This window comes from Manis javanica, chromosome 5 (genome assembly GCF_040802235.1).
Source record: "Manis javanica isolate MJ-LG chromosome 5, MJ_LKY, whole genome shotgun sequence".
NCBI lineage: Eukaryota > Metazoa > Chordata > Mammalia > Pholidota > Manidae > Manis > Manis javanica.
In genome coordinates, this window is record NC_133160.1 from 51,791,898 (window position 1) to 51,809,228 (window position 17,331).

The window sequence follows — 17,331 nt, forward strand, 5'->3', positions numbered from 1 at the left end:
TGCCATCATCGAAAAGACAAACAACAAGAAATGTTGGCGAGGTTGTGGAGAAAGGGGAACCCTCCTACACTGCTGGTGGGAATGTAAATTAGTTCAACCATTGTGGAACGCAGTATGGAGGTTCCTCAAAATGCTCAAAATAGAAATACCATTTGACCCAGGAATTCCACTTCTGGAATTTACCCTAAAAATGCAGCACTCCAGTTTGAAAAAGACAGATGCACCCGTATGTTTATCGCTGCACTATTTACAATAGCCAAGATATGGAAGCAATCTAAATGTCCATCAGTAGATGAATGGATAAAGAAGATGTGGTACATATACACAATGGAATATTACTCAGCCATAAGAATAAAACAGATCCTACCATTTGCAACAACAGGGATGGAGCTAGAGGCCATTATACTCAGTGAAATTAGCCAGGCGGAGAAAGACAAGTACCAAATGATTTCACTCATATGTGGAGTGTAAGAACAAAAGAAAACTGAAGGAACAAAACAGCAGCAGAAGCACAGAACCCAAGAATGGACTAACAGTTACCAAAGGGAAAGGGACTGGGGAGGACGGGTGGGAAGGGAGGGATAAGGGCAAGAAAAAAGAAAGGGGGCATTACGATTAACATGTATAGTGTGTCGGGGGGGGCACGGGGAGGGCTGTGCAACACAGAGAAGACAAGTAGTGATTTTATAGCATCTTACTATGTTGATGGACAGTGACTATGAATGGGTATGTGGGGCGGACTTGGTGAGGTGGGGGAGCCTAGTGAACATAATGTCCTTCATGTAACTGTAGATTAATGATACGAAAATAAAATTTAAAAAAAAATTAGTCATAAAACAGATATTGATAAGAGCTATGACATTTCAACACTGAAACATTACTTCAAAAGAAAGTCAACTTATGATTTCAGATTAATATCTTGATGCATGATAAAACATTTTTGTCAACTAGGATATGTGAGAACATAAAGAAAAAGGCCTATGAGCAAGATACCATCTACTTCTTGTGCCCAAAATACAAGCTAAGACTGGTAATCTTGTACTTATTTTTAAGTAATACTTTAAATCTTTATTTCATTCAAAATTTATTTTGTGTATACATTAGGGCAATAGTACATCTATACAGATTAACCGTCCATATATAAACAGTCTGCGCTTTCTTCCTCCCCCACCCCCAATAGACTGATAGAGACAAACAATAGAAAACTTTGGAGATTAATGTTCTGGGTAGTACATGAAGTCAGACATTCATCCAAATTTTATGATATTCCATTTGTTTAAGTATTTCTAGATGTTAGGTTTTACCTATTTACCATTCTTGTAAGTCTTAAATTGCTTTTCATTGCTGTCCAGAATGTGGCCTATTCAAATGACTACACAGGTCTGGAACAAACTGCTCGAGAATAAAGTACTAGAAATTTCTTGCTTTAGAGTGAAGTTACTGGTTTATAATGTAAACTGGTATCAGAGACAGAATGACTCAAAGAACTGAAGCTGTAATGACTAAGCTGATGTAATGAGACATCAGGAAACTTCAGGAGATGATACCAAAATCCTTCAAAGATGGAGTTGAAGAAGTTATGATCAGGCCTCTTAGTATCTAAGTAGTTTCCTATAAGCTCCAACATGCAGATGATATTCTAAAGACACTAAAAGATCAAGAAAAGCAGAGTATGAAGCTAAACTAGATTTGAATTCTTTTCTTCTGAACAGTATCTTCACTGAATTAAACCTTCAGTGTTCAAGTATCATCACAGTAAAGTTTATGGAACAGTGCTAATAATGACTGTCTTAGGAACAGTTAAGTACCCCTAGCCTAACACAAAAGCCTGGCTTTGCAATGGGGGGAAGGGGCAGTTTCTTTAAATCAAATTTCCTTACAAGACCAACAAAATAATCTGGAAAATGCCTGTCCTTGACTCAACAGCATTCATTAACCAGTATTCAAGAGGGAAAATCCATCTTATAGTTGACTAGAAAATGGATGCGGTGTTATAATGAGTTAATAAGAAACACATATTTGGTCATTCATATGACCAAACTACAGTTTCTGAAAACACCGCAGTCTTAAAGGTGAAACTGGTGTTTTGTCATATTAAAGAGAGACTTTTAAACCCCACTCAAGTGTGGGGGCTGAAGGCTGAATCAATGAGTTAGTCAATCATGACTGTGCAGTGAATCCTCCCACACCCATGAGAAGAGCTCGCTCTCTGCTCTGCTGGGTTGGGCCCTTCTTCTGGGTTGGAGGGAGTTTCTATGCTTGGGGAACCAGAACACCTCCACGTGACACTAAACCAGGCCCCAAGTTCCATGAGGACAGAATCTCCAATATTTATTCAGGACCTTGCGCTGTGTCTCTCTTCATCTGGATGTTAACTTGTATCCTTTATGGTATCCTTTATTAAACTGGTAAAGTATAAGTGTTGTCCTGAGCTGCTCTAGCAAATTAATAGAAGTCCAATCAGAAGCACAGGGAACTGCTTGGGGCTCGTGACCAGTGTGTGGAGTCAGGGTGGAGGACAGTCTCATAGGATGGAGCCCTTAACCTGGGAATCTGGTGCTGTCTCTGGGCAGATAGCGTCATAATTGAGTTGTCCAACACCCTGCTTGTGTTCAAGAATTGCTTGGTGTAAATATGTGTGGGAAAACCCCCTCCCACATATTTACACACACTGGAATCAGCTCCGGGTATGTGAATCAAGTTATACTAATATTACTGCTGTGTATACATCTGTGTAGGGAAAAAGTACACCACTGAATTTGGTCTTGGACCAGTGGGAATCACTGATGCCTACAGGAAAACTGCATAAATCCTAAATTTGCATTCATGTGAAAAAACTACCTCATCGATTTTTAAAATCAGCAAATATAGAAACTGAAGTACAAAATACTGTTGGGGAAGCGTAATCCATTATTTTCCTGTTTTTCAATAGTAAAATGACAAGCATAAGTTATATAACTTAATAGAAGTATTAAATTACACATTATACCTTACTAATGATTTTAAAATTCTCTTAGATATATCTAGTTTTAACTAATTTTAATACTCACAATAAAACTGATGAAAGTGTTCCATTTTTGGTATCCCAGGAACAAAGTTGTAGAGATGAAACTTCAAAGCTTCACTCTTCAACAAGCTATAAGCCATCTCTGTAAGATTGATTCCAACTATTGCATAAGAATACCTATGTCAGAAATATTATCAGTTTTACCAGCTAGCCAAATAGCTCACAAAACAAATTTAAAATTGTGCAAGGAATTAGTAAAAGTTACTCTGATCCATTTCTAACTCAAAAGTATTGATTTTATGATAGTCTCTACATATTAAGAAAAATAAGCCAGAATAGATAAAAGAATTGTGTTTTTTAGAGGCTGTTGATTTTCTGGATATAATCTATGAAGTAAAAATAAAGCTCTAGTCACATGAATATCTAAAAAAAGAATCCTTAAACAAAATTTGAAAGAGTACTACCTGTCATTAATTTCTAAAATACACTGGGTAATCTGACATTTTCTCCTCCATTATTAGGATATTTATTTTTATAATGTAATATTGTTATAATGTTCTTCAGAGGTATCATTGGAATATAAAAATAAAATAATGATAAAGCTAATAATAGAACTTCCATTTACATTTCACTTCACAATTTTCAAAGCTGTCTCATTTTCCTATTCCTATTTCAAAGCTATTTCTTATTCTTATTTTCAAATCTATTTCTGAAAATTTTTTTATAAAGGTCTTTATATCCAACTGACAGATAAACTGTATCATGTGATAAAAATATATGAACTGGTATATGATCACGTTCAGCCTTAAAAATGATGTAAAATATACACAATATCCTTTACAAAGTTCTTAATTAAATTCTCATTTTTTAAATACCTTGAAATACTTTAAAATTGAGATCATCTAATCAACTTAAGTTCAACTACTTACAGTTTCTTTGATATATCCAGCTTACCCTAATTTTGGATGATTTGAGCGGGAAAGAATCTGATGAGCTTCATTGGTATAATTTTCACTGAAATACCTAAAGAAGTTTAGGAAAAATAAAATTAACATGTGTCATTCAAATTGAAGACATCCAGCAGCAATTTAAAAAGTTATTTTCAAAATAAGTCCTACTATTGGCCCAATCACACCATTCTCCTTCTCAAATCACTTCAGTGCCTCTGAAATGCTTTCAGATCAAAATTTAATTTAGAGCTATAACTTATCTAGTACAGGACATAGGCCCTTGATAGACTTTAAAGTATTCTAACAAATAAATGATCTAGCAAGAGACTATCTACCTTTAACAAAAAATCTAGAATTCTTTTAGTTTGTTTGCTGTTTATTGCTGTTATTCTAAATTTTCTAGGAAATAGCCAAGGTGTACCTTTTGGGATGATCTTCTGTCACATAGGTTTATTCTTTCGAAGGTAACTTAAATCTGTATTGTTCAATGTTATTTTCAATGTAATCAGAAGAAACTCAGTAACCTTCCTTTTTTACTAAAAAAAACCTTGATCAGTGCTATAACTAAAATAATGGCCAGAAATATTAGTAGATATAACAGAGAGAAATATATAAAGCTAACTATTTGTAGGCTCATATATCCTATTGGCTTATACTAATACAACCTCTTGAGTTCTTAAATAAATAAATAATGAATTTCCATGGTTTATTTAAATTTTAGAGGGCACAATCATTGAAGTTTTCATAAAGCATAGAAATTTCTAATCAAATCTTCCCTGTTTTTTCTTTTATAGGTGAATACTATAGACTTCCATTTTTCTTCACTGGCTCTAATATTCAACCCATTAAAACAGGGGTTGTTAACTTGGAAGTTCGTGAGTAACGGATCATTCATTAATGAAGGGTATCCATGAGCCACCTTAAATTATGCATAAATTTTTCTGTGTGCACATTTTCTGGGAAGAAAACAAAGCTTTCATCAGATTCTCAAAGGGATCTGTAAATGCAAAAACAGGAAGAAGTCCATTTTCAGTGGAATGTTTTCCTTACATACTCTAATTTTTCTACTTTGTCCCTAGGTTGGCTCTAAGAATACCCTTAGTAAAGTGTTTATATTCGACTTTTTTTACATTACACTAGTCAAGCTACTCTTAAAATGTTCAATCCGTAACACAGAACTTTACATTTCCTTGCTGAACTTATTTAATCTATGTTAACACTATGTAAGAAAACTTAACATCTATGCAATAAGGAAAACTATTCCTTACAATAATCTGCATTGAGTTTCTTCCTTATTTCTTTTCCTTCTTTCCTTCCCTCTCTCCCTTCCTACAGGTATTTCTGGCCTTAACTTACATATTCTACTTTTCTGCTTCCATTTCCTCATCTATTCAGATTTCTTTGGTCTGTCTTGAAGTCATTTTCTGTACAGTATCCTTTCTTCTACACCTCCCTTAGCATTCATTTATCTAAATAAAGCATTGTTATCTATCAAATTACCAGCTATCCTCCAAAGCAACAAAATATCTTGAGATTAGATGACAAAGGGCAAGAAATTTAAAAAAATAAATCACATAGGAGTATCTGACAGTCTTCTTGACTGTATCATTATTTTGATCCTGATGAGTCATAGCTCTAAATACAGGACAAAAATATAATTAGAGAAGAATCAGAGCTAATTTTATGTTTTCAACCATTTCAGGTCTATCACTGGCAATCAAATAATTAATATATGTGAATTTTGGTCCTTTTTCAAATTAGTAGATGCTAGCTTTAAATAGAGTAAAAATATCTGTAAGTCATTTAAAGGTCTATCAGAATCCCTCACCACACTCTTGAATAAAATCCTACTATTTAAGTTTTAAGTTAAATTCTTTTCTGGCAAATGCTGAAAAATCTTGAATTCTGAGGAAAAGAGCCAGAAGCAAGGTTACTCAGAAAAAGTTAAAAAAACACCAGAATAGGGTGTACCTAATTCAGATTCAAGTATCTGTGTAGTCTATAAGTACCAAGAAGGAAGATAGTCTTCAAAGGCTAAGAACAGAAGATCCATGTCTTCTAAAAAATCATAAACTTTTAAAATATTTTATGTTTCCACATCGAAACAAATTGCATTTATTCTATTTAAATTCCAAATTTTCTGTTTATCAAGGTGGAAAGCTGGCCATCTCATTTTTTGTAATTTTTTTTTAAGACTACTATGTTTTATCTCTGGGAGGCAGACTTATAGGGAACTTTCTCATAAAATACTCATAAAATTTAGTTATTATAGAAAATACTTTTTTAATTGGAAAAATTATAGATATTGAAACTGTACTGTGTCTTCTATTTTCCCCCAAAATAACCTTATCCATATTGATCTAGATATTTTTTCTCTATATTAACATAAGTTAGCTCAGTTTGAAGACTAATTTTTTCACAGTAACAAATATCCAACTTTGTTGATGATTAGGTTTCCCATTCTAGGCATTTCAGTCTATAAATCATAATTCAAGGACAGACCTAAACAGAATCCCTTCATTTGCATATCTATATCCATATTAATCTTCCAGTTTACTTTCTAGAATAATTTTGGCTATTAATTCTGATTTTATTTCCATATTTGGGGATTTCATTTATGTGCCCAAGCTTAAGTAAAGAAGAAAAAAAAGAGAGTGAGTCCAGACAGGCTCTGAAAAGTTAGGGGCTTAGGTTAACAGATGGCAAAGAATAAGTGTGAAGAGACTTGATTATCATTGTATCTGGTTATATTTCTCAGAATGGAACCACAGAGCCAAGAGAGAAGAGGCAAAGAATAAAAAGAGTAAGAAAAGAGCATACGTGATTCCTTAAGAGGTATAAGAAAGGAGGTGAGAAAGAGAAAGGAAGAGAGAAGTGAAATCACATACACACAAAGTGTATTTCCAATGTCTAATATTGTGGCCAGCACATAAGCAAATACTTTTAGCACTGCAGCTATTAAAATTCTAGTATGAGACAACTTGATCAACTCTTATGAGAATTTAACAATATTGGAGATTACATTTAATTTCATTTAAAGAAGAAAAGAAAGTTTATTTTCACTTACACGAGATTGATTAATCCAAGTATGCCCATGCCTCTGAAATCTGTTTTGGGATCATCACCCTGGAAACCAATGTCAGCCCACTGCTTGGAGATTCTAGCCTTCAACTTTTTCGTGGGCATTAGAAGACTCCAAAGCTGTACAAACATACTTCCATATTACAAATAATAGTAATGTTCTTATTTTACCAAGACATTTTTCCTTCTCATGACTGGTACAGTAAATTGAATGCTTTCAACTAAACAGCTTTTGTAGATAAATCATAGACTGTATTAGAGAACTTTTCAATTATCCTGAAAAGACTGTATTAGAGAACTTTTCAATTATTCTGAAAAATGTAGCATACTTAACCCAAATTTAAAAGACCGACAGAAAGATCTTAAAAAGGTAACAAATATGCAGAAATCTATAATAATGTAGTATCTTTACAAAGTAATTCATATAAACTAGAATTGGTAAACTGTTTCCCTGAGAAGAATAGTGTTAGGTACCTGGCCCTTGCTTCAAACACTATATACTAAAGTAGGGTCTATTCCAATCGTGGGTAATTAATTAGTCCCTAACTAGAAAAACAAAAATAGGGCTGAGATAGGGAGAGGATTATGAAGAAATAAAACTGATAGTATTCCACCCTATATGACCATTGTTTTACAAATTTTCATAGTTCTAAAAGGAAAAATAAATATGAGTCGGTTTTTCCTTCAGACTAAGAATTTAAGAAAGCTATCAAATATTAGATAGCAACAAGGTAATCAATGCAAAATAAAGTTTAAAATATTTAATCATTTTCTAAACTCAATACTGCAAGTCATCAAACAAAACAGACTGACAAGTTGATAAGCAAGTTTGTGAACATTTGCAAAACAGAAATACTTGCATTTTTTCCCATTTGACTACTATTTCAGGCATTGGTGAGTAAAGGACTCCTGGTGAAAGGAGTATCCTTTCACCTAAAATAAAATGTGAAGACTTGTGACCATACTGTAAGACAGGGGCAGAACTCTGGCCCTGAAGCTAAATTCTGTCTTAGACTGGGTTTTATCTGGTTCCTTCTCTTACACTAACACATGTCATTTGCTCACAGTGGTGTGTCTCCATGCGTTCAGCAAGGTTTGGTTATGCCAATAATAAGGCCTCAGTTTCATGGTGAGAGACACAGTAAGACCACTAATACTCAAAATTTAATATGCACAAATATCACATTTCTGGGTTCCACATTTCTGAGTAAAAGTGGAACCCTGGATTCTAAATACTAAACACTGTTTAACATTAGTGAAGGTGGTCCTTAGGCTACACTTCACGAAACATGGGTGAACTTAACTTTGGCCAGAGAGACTGCTGCTTATGTGTAGTCATTGGGTGACTCACTGCCAGCAACTGGCTCTTCACCTCTATAACTGAGTTTCATAATAAATCACCAAGATAAAAATTCCCTTGACTAAAATGCAAGAACTTGTATCGTACCCCTTCAAAATGGTAGGTATTGCATATAGAAAGGGTCTGAGTTGAGGGAATGACAATGCTGATAATATAAATAGCAGTCAAGTCTCAGTGTCAAGCACTATTCTAACACTTCATAAAAATTCAGTCCACACCAACAGCCTTTTGAGGTATATATTTCTATTATCCTAATTTTACAAAATCAAATTTTTTTTTCAGTTTTACAATTAGGTATTGTATATAGGTATTTATAGTTTCCTAAAAAAAAATAAAAGGTTTTGTTGCTTTTAGAATTATCTCTTACTGTTACTTTGACGTCACTGATGTCTCTTTGTACAGCAGTTTTAGTTATAACAAACTCTTAAGGGAAATGTGCTATTTTCCCTAACTTTAACCATTTAAGATTAAAATTAGGATAGGTAGTAGACAGGGAGGAGACTCAGGTCTATTTTAGAATTTACCACTCTAGGACCTAAACCAAATGACTTCACCTCTGCTGGGCCTTAGCATCCTCATGCCTAAAATGAAGGTACTAGACGAAATGATCTGGAAAGCTTATGCCAGGCCTAATATTCTCTAATTTTGGCATCTTACCAGTCTTATGTACTAAGCTTCAGAATAAATAGGAAAATTCTAAGTAAATTTCTTTACTTCCTTAATTCTCAAATCTGTTGTGGCATTATTTGGCAGTTAACACCCCATAAATCCCAAAAGATATGACATAATAATATGTAAAGGGACATTCATGTTTACAATTTGAGAGCTGAAAAAAAGGCCTAACTTACATGAGAAATTTATGTAAAAGTAGCAGAAAAATCTGAAGCTGTGGACTCAAATTTCTCAGTTGAAAAGATCTTCCTTTATGCATTTATAATTCATTTCAGAATTAAAAGCATTAAATTTTTCCAATATATTTTGATGCTTATCAAAAAATTATAAAATAAACATAGTTAACTAAAAATATTTCTCCAACATAAAAAAATTCTCTAAGGGGCAAAGAAATTAGAAAGCTAGATATGCCTTTAGAATTTGTAGACAGATCTTACTAGCTGCAGCCTGATTTATTTTTCCAGAGTTCAATAATTCCAAATACAGAAAACAAAAATTTACCTTGAGAAGCAGCTTTTCATGTTGTAGGTTATCAGAATCATATGGCTTTTTTCTCACATTTTCTACATCCAAATAGAGCTGTTTATAACCAGTTATCTGCAGTAAGCATGCCTTCATGCAGATTTTAAAACTGAAAATAAAATTATCATTTTTAAAAGTCATACCTTATCACAATAAATAATTCCTTCCATAGCTTATAGTTTATGTCTATTTAGAAAGCACTTCCTAGCTTTCAGTTTAATACAATAAGCATCAAGAGCCTCCTTAAATGTAAAACATTTTACAAAGTATTATGTAGGCTATAATAGAACAGGGCCTAGAAAGAGGACAGGAACATGGTAGGAATAGCAAACTTTGTGACTGCAAGGATTTGTCCTCTTCTTCTTTTCATGTTTCCTCTGGGAGATCTCATATATTCTCACATTGTTATTGCCAAATAGTACCAACAGACCTAAATTTCCAAGTATATAGTAACAAAAAGCTCCATGACAGGTGATCTTAGCTCTCTCCAAATCAACAGCTTATCTTCCCTGAAGAAATATGCTCTTTTTCTTAAATCTCTAAATCGATTAATGACATCACTAACCGTGGGTTCCCCAAACTAAAATCCTCTGAGTTCTGACTTTTTTTCCTCCATCAACAATACATTAAAAGATCTTGAGTTCTTACCCTTTCTGTCTCTGAAATGTCCCTCAAAGCAATCATCACATTCCTTTTACCCTGTCCTATTTATGCCTTTGTCATCTCTTGCCTGAATGACTTAGTTTCCTAGCTGTTTTGTCTTTATTCTCTCTACCAAACACCCATATCCCCAAATTTACCTCTATCTTCCTAAACTACATTTTGATAAAGTGGTTTGTTTGCTTAAAAAACCTGGGGGACAACACTTAGAGCCTTCAGTATGGCATGCAAGACTCTGCGATGTATCTCCAATCCCACACTCCAGTCCCCTCTCCAACCACTGCTCTGTACCTATTCAATGCTCCAGCTATAAACGATTCCCTTTTGTTCCCAGAAACTCAAGTACTCTGTGCCCTGCTGGCACTGTTCCTCTGCAAGGAATGTCCTCCCTTACCCATTCACCAAGGTCCAGGTCAAATGTTACCTGTTCTGTGGAATTATCCTCACAGTTCTCTCCTGTTCCCTTCCCTGTTTCAGCCAAAATAATTTGCTCCTTCCTCTATAGAAAATGCTCAATGAAGAAAAAATTGCTAAATACCATCTCAATTACTTGTTCTGGGAACACAAAAATGGAGTAAGCCAAGTCCTTCACATGTGGAACTTAGAATTTACTAGGGGAACCACAAAAGCCAGTCAGTGATCCCAGTTCAGTGGGTCAAATGCCATGATGAGAGCTCTGTGGGAGGAGAGCAAGGGCACCAGAGTCAGAGAAGAGGAGCTGGGGAGCCAGTCCTCAGGGACTGAATTTTGCAGGACAAAGTAATAGCCGAAGTTATTTAATTGTGGGAAAGCAACAGTAAGTTTTTTAAAGGCAGATGGTAAACTGGTGATAATACTGAACTGGGAACCAGAGACACAGGTTTTTTAGTCTTGCTCCTTTCACTTACCTCTCTAGACCACAATTCCTCATCTAGTGAAATTAAAGGGTTAAATCAGAGGCTCTCCACAACCCCTTCAGCTCTAATGTTTTACACCTGTGTGTGACCAACACTGTACAGGTAAAGTGCGCAGTAGAAGAGAATATGGTGGAAACAACATACCTGACATCCTTCTCAGGGCTAATATTCTTTTCCTTCATTATGTCTTCTACACATTTATCCACTTCGCTCTGAACAAGTGTTGCTTTCCGTAAAACCTATTTATATGAAAGAAAGCTGGATGAGAAAAATCCCTGAGCTGAAAAAGAACAGTAAGTTTTGAGGTGTTCAGTCAATTATACAGTGCACATATTAAAAATGCAAAATGAAACCAAATTCAATTCAAATTTTCACTAGGGTTAAATCATAAATAAATAAAAAGGATAAAATAAAATGGAAGCGGCAGGTTAAGGTTTCCTTAACTGAGAATCAACAGGCTTTCAGATGATGAGTGCTGAGCAAATGAGATACCACCACAGTGTGCCCATGAAGCAGATATATTTTATAAAATTTAAAAATTACATAATAAAAATATATGTACAAAAAATGTTGATGTAGAAGTCAAAACTTTTTTAAAAGCAAAAGAGCAAAAAGAAGAAAACTCAAATAATCTTGTAATCCTACCAGCAGAGATTGCCTCTGGTAACAGATTAGCATATATCCATAGTCCTTTTTCTATGCATATAAAACGCATTTCTTTAATAATGTCCTATAAATGTCCACAAGATCATTCAGCAAAGAAGCAAGTTCAGGCCTTTCTTACCCTTAAAAAGTTCCTTGAACTCTTATTCTGTAATCTACCATAAAAATCCTTTCAGTATCCTATATACTCCAGGCAAAATATTCTAATCACACCTAGAGTATGCTTCTGTATCTCCTGGACCTGTCTTCTAGAATGCTCCTTTCCCCAATCTCTAAACAAATCAATCCTTCCCATTTTTAAGATTGCTCAATACCAGGTACAGGAAGCTTTCCCTGATTCTATTCAAGTGGAAGCAACCTCTCCTCTTTGGAATCCTCATCATAATTTATCTGTAATCTTTTAATGGTCTTTACTACTTATTATATTAGTTACTTTTATGTATTAAGTGAAAAATTCTTTGAGGACAGACATTGTATTTAGTTTATCTTTTCATACCTTGTGTATTAAGAGATAACTGATGAAAAACTTGAATACATTTAACAGAAGAAAAACCTTAAGCAAGGCAACTTTTTAGTAAAAGACAAGTGCAGCAATGGATTATTTTAAAGGAGGGAAGGAAGGGAAAGACGGAGGGACAGAGAAAGAGAAGGAAGGGAAGGGAGGAAAGAAAAGGGAGTCTCTCAAAACAAATAAAAAGTGAGAAGGAAAATCATTAATGACTAACAATCAGTAAGGATACAAACATGGCCAACAAGGTCAAATTGGCCAAGTCCTGGGATGATATGGCTACAGGAAATGTCTTGAAGCTTAAAACCAACAGTAGTAAAATGACGACCTTCACCATGGGTGGGAATATTTGCATATATTACAAACTCCTAAAACATGAAAAACCCTAGTCAAGTGGCATCTTCTCTGTGAAGGCTTCTTCAGCCCTGGAGTTAGCTATTCCCTTTTATGCTTATACCTCAGTTACAAAGCACTTATTACACCATACTTGTTTACTTTTCTAAATTTTCTACCGGCCTATGCCTCACTTATTCACTCTCAAGTTATGAGTGAATAACTGATTGAATGAACTTGAAAACATGCATAAACTGAGCTCAGAATAGAAACATCTAGCCTCTCAGCAAAACCTTTCCCCTTCCTACACTATTTTATTGCTTTTTTTTTTGAAAATTGAGGGTAACTTAAATACGTGAAAGAACAGATGTCACATATTCCATTTGATCAGTTTTAGCAAATGCACCAAAGTACTGCACATCCCTATCAAGACACAGAACATTTCCATCATCCTAGAATGTTCCCTCTGCCCCTTTCCAATCAATCCTTCCAGGAAGCAACCACTGTTCTAATTTCTATCATCGTAACTTTGTAGTGTGCATATAAATGGAATCATAAGGTATGTGCTCTTTTGGTCTGGCTTCTTTCACTTAACATGTTACTAGGATTCACCCACATTCTTGCTTTGATCAGTAATTTATTCCTTTTAATTATTGAGTAGTATTTCATTGTATGGATATCTCGGTTTGCTTATTCATTCTCCTGGTGTTGGGTATTTGCATTGTTTCCAGTTTGAGACTAATGAATAAAACTGCTATGAACAATCTTTATTTTCTGTAAATACATGTTTTCATTTCTCTTAAACAACTAAGAGTGGAACTGCTAAGATAATAGGATATAATGTTTAACTTTCAAAGAAACTGCCTAAACCATTTTCTAAAATACTGGTACCATTTTATGCTCCTATAGGTGGTTCCCCAACACTTGGTGGTGGTTAGTCTATTTCACTTAGGAAATTTCATTACCCTATTTTAGTGGGTATGTAGTGGCCTTTCATTGTGGTTTTAATTTGCATTTTTCTGGTGACTAATAATGTAGAGCACTTTTACAAGTGCTTTCAGGCCATTTTTATTTATATATATATTATTTTATGTATACAAATAGATGAATATATGTATTATACATGTATATATTTATACATGTGTGTGTACATATATATATATATATACGATATATATATATATATATATATATTCCTTGTGAAGTGACTATCCAAGGCTTTTGTCCTTTCAAAAATTGTGTTGTCTTTTTATTAGAGTTCTAAACTTCCTTACTAGCTACAAGTCCCTAATCAGATATATGGCTGCAAATATTTTCTCTCAGCCTTGCTTATTCATTTCTTAAAAGTATCTCTGATAAGTGGCTTTTATTTTGATGAAGTCTTTCAATTTTTTTCCTTAAGTGGTAGCACTCTATCTGTTCTAAAAGAAATCTTTCTAAGGTGGCAGATATTCTCCTATGCTTTCTTTGAGAAGCTTTAAGGTTTTAGTTTATACATATGTCTAAAGTCCCTATTAAATTCATTTCCATATGTGGTAGGAGATAGTTGAGCCTTGTCTGTTTCCTACCTCACTTGGAGAGCCAGTTGTTCTGGTCCTATTTATTCAAAGTTCTTTCCTAACCTCATTGAATTGCTTCGGCATCCTTGTTAAAAATTACGTGTGGTCCACTTCTGGTCTCTTAATCTGTTATATTTATCCATTTGCCCATAAAAAGTCTTGATGTCCTCTAACTTTGTTCTTTTTGATTACTGGGCTATATTTGGCCACTTGTATTTTCTTAAACTTTAGAATGAGCTTATCACTTCTTCAAAAACAACTTGCTGGGATTTTGATTGGAACTGCACTGAATCCATAGGTCAATAAGGGGATTAACATCTTTACAATATTGAATCTTCCACATCAATGAAGATACTATATATTTCCACTTTAACTTTCCCCAGAAAAAAGAGCTTTAGTGCAGAAGTCTTGCATATCTTTTACTAAATTCATCACTGAGTATTTTGTTCCTGGATACTATGTTAAGTGGTATTGTTCTTTTTTTGTTTTCCAAAAGTCTGCTGCTGAGATATAGAAGCACACTGTGTCCTGTGACATTGCTAAACTCAACCACTAATAATGCCAGTAGTTTTTGTAGATTTCTTAGCATTCTCTACACTCAAAAGCTATGTCATTTTGTTAATAGTTTCTTTCTTTTCAATCATTATGTCTTGATTTCTTTGTCTTGCCTTAATGTACTACCTAGGATCTCTAGCACAATGATTAATAAAAGCAGAGATACTAAACATCCTTGACTTGTTCACAAGAATGTGGACAGCATTCAAGATTTCAGTATCATATTAGCTGTAGGTTTTTCACAGATGGGCCTTTAATGGATGAGGAAGGTCATTCTATTCCTGGTTAGATGAGTGTTTTTAATCAAGAATGGGTATTGAGTTCTGTCAAAAGTTTCAGTATCTATTCAAAAGACCAAATATTTCTAATTTACTTTAATGTGGTAAATTACATTCACTGATTTTGACAACTCAATGTTGATGTATTATTCTTCTTATATAATAACTGGGATCAATTTGCTAATGAATAATTTTTGTATCTATATTCATGAAGGATGTTGATTTGTAATTTACATTTATTGTCCTTGGTTTTTGTCCTTGGTTTTAGTATAAGGGTTAGACTTGCCTCATAAAATGCTGTTTCTTACTCAATTTTCTAGTTTACATAATAGTGGTATTACTTCTTCTTAAATGTTTAAGAGTTTGCTAGTTAAGCTAATATTGGAGAGTATTTGTACAAAATCCTTAAATTACAAATTTCATTTATTATGTATATGGTTATTTTGATTTTTTAAATTTCTAATTTCTTTTTGCCTTAGTTTTGATATATTGCGTTTTTAAAGGACTTTGTCCCCCCTTTCATCTAAGCTATAGCATTTATTGGCATAAAGTTGTCCATAGTATCTCATTACACTTTTAATGACTGGAAATGTAGCGATGCCCCTCTTTTCATTCTGATATTCCTGGTAATTTGGGTTTTCTCTCTTTCTCAATCAGTGTTGCTAAGGGTTATTAATATTACTAACATTTTCAAAAAATCAAATTTTGAGTTTAGTATTTCCTATTTTTGTCAATTAGTTTTTTATCAATTTTAAAATATCTTTTTTCTATTATTTCCTTTCTCTTACTTAGTTTGGGTTTTATTTGCTCTCTTTTCTAATTCTTAAGATATAAGCATGACCACTAATTTTAGGCCTTTAAACTCTTCAGGTGCACTCCACAAATTTTGATTTGTTGTGTTTTCATTATCATTCAGTTCAATTTTCTTTTTCAATTTCCCTTGTAAATTCTTCTCTGATCTAAGTGTTACTTGGATTTTTAATTTCCAGGTATTTGCGGATTTTCTAGATGCCCCATTTTTTCCTATTTCTAACTTAGCACTGTTGGGGACTTACTCTGCATAAATTCAATCTTTTGAAACTTACTGAGATTTATTTAAAGACTCAGCATATGATGTATCTGCATGGATGTTCCATGTGTACTTGAGAATGTGTAGTCTGCATTTGTTGCATATAGCATTCTATAAAAGTCAATTAGGTCAAGATGGTTAATAGTACTGTTCAAATACACAAATATTTAAGTTTTTTTGCATTATCAGTTATTGAGAGAAATATGTTAAATATTCCAGCTATGATTATGGATTCCTGTGTTTCTCCCTTAATTTGAGTCAATTTTTGCTTCAAGTATTTTGCAGTTTAATAAGTGCATCTATTTTTTAAATTGTTATGTTTTCTTGAGAAATTAACTCTTCCATCATTAAAAAAAAATTAGCCCCTCTGGTAATACTAAAGCTTATGTTTTGTAAAAGGAAGCCACAACAGCTTTTGTATACTTTTTGTACAGTATAATCTTTTATTTTCTATTTGTTTGTGTCTTCATTTTAGAATATGCTTCTTGAAACAACATTCAGTTGGGTCCTGCTTTTTTATCCTTTTGTCAATCTCTGGCTTATTCTTTACCTTTTTGACAGGTCTTTGATTCCTCATCAAAAACAAAATAACAGCATAGGTGGAGGATAAATATAACCCATTACAATATTTTCTAACTTCTCATGTATCCCACTACTTTGAGGGTATATTCAATACTAGAATAGATAGTACATAAATAATGTTTTAGGTCAGCAATTCTAAAACTTTCTTTTTAACCTCAAAACATGTGAGCTTGCAAAGATGATTTTCCCAATGATATATACTTTTGAGCTAAAGAAAAAGTAGGTGGAAGATTAAAGATGGCAGCATGAGAGGTGAGACAGAGGCCTCCTCCTAAAACCACATATAATATGAAAATATATTAATACAACTAATCCTGAAAAAGCAACAGGAAAGAAAGCTGCGCCAGACTGAATACACCTGGAGAAAAGAATAGACCTCACGCACAGGGTAATGTACCAAAGCCATGATCCAGTGAGACCCAAGCCCTTCCCCCCCACCCCAGCTCACTGGCAGAAGGAAGAGAAACAGAGCTGGGAAGGAATAGAGGCTTGGGAATGCTGAACACCTAGCTCTGGAGATCTGCTCTGGTAGCATGAACCTACATTGCATGGCACTCTGATGATTAGGGGTGTTGGAAAGCTAAGACAGGCAGAATACCTGGAGACACTGAGATTCCAGCCATTTGTGGAAAACAG

The 17,331-nt window shown here is 34.0% G+C and overlaps 1 protein-coding gene across 5 annotated transcripts in view; it reads right to left on the reverse strand.

The window, feature by feature from the left end:
* The window catches only part of ELMOD2 (ELMO domain containing 2), a 39,922-nt gene that overhangs the window by 10,053 nt on the left and 12,538 nt on the right, over positions 1–17,331 (reverse strand). For 4 of the 5 annotated variants that reach the window (XM_073237015.1, XM_073237016.1, XM_073237014.1 and 1 more), the window contains exons 4-8: positions 11,293–11,387; positions 9,572–9,701; positions 7,025–7,158; positions 3,962–4,030; positions 3,051–3,184 (exon numbers count right to left, since the gene is read on the reverse strand). In XM_073237015.1, the coding sequence (XP_073093116.1) occupies positions 3,051–3,184; positions 3,962–4,030; positions 7,025–7,158; positions 9,572–9,701; positions 11,293–11,387 (562 nt within the window). Of the gene's footprint in view, positions 1–971; positions 1,649–3,050; positions 3,185–3,961; positions 4,031–7,024; positions 7,159–9,571; positions 9,702–11,292; positions 11,388–17,331 lie in introns of those variants that run through there. The other variant, XM_036998738.2, reaches the window with a different exon arrangement.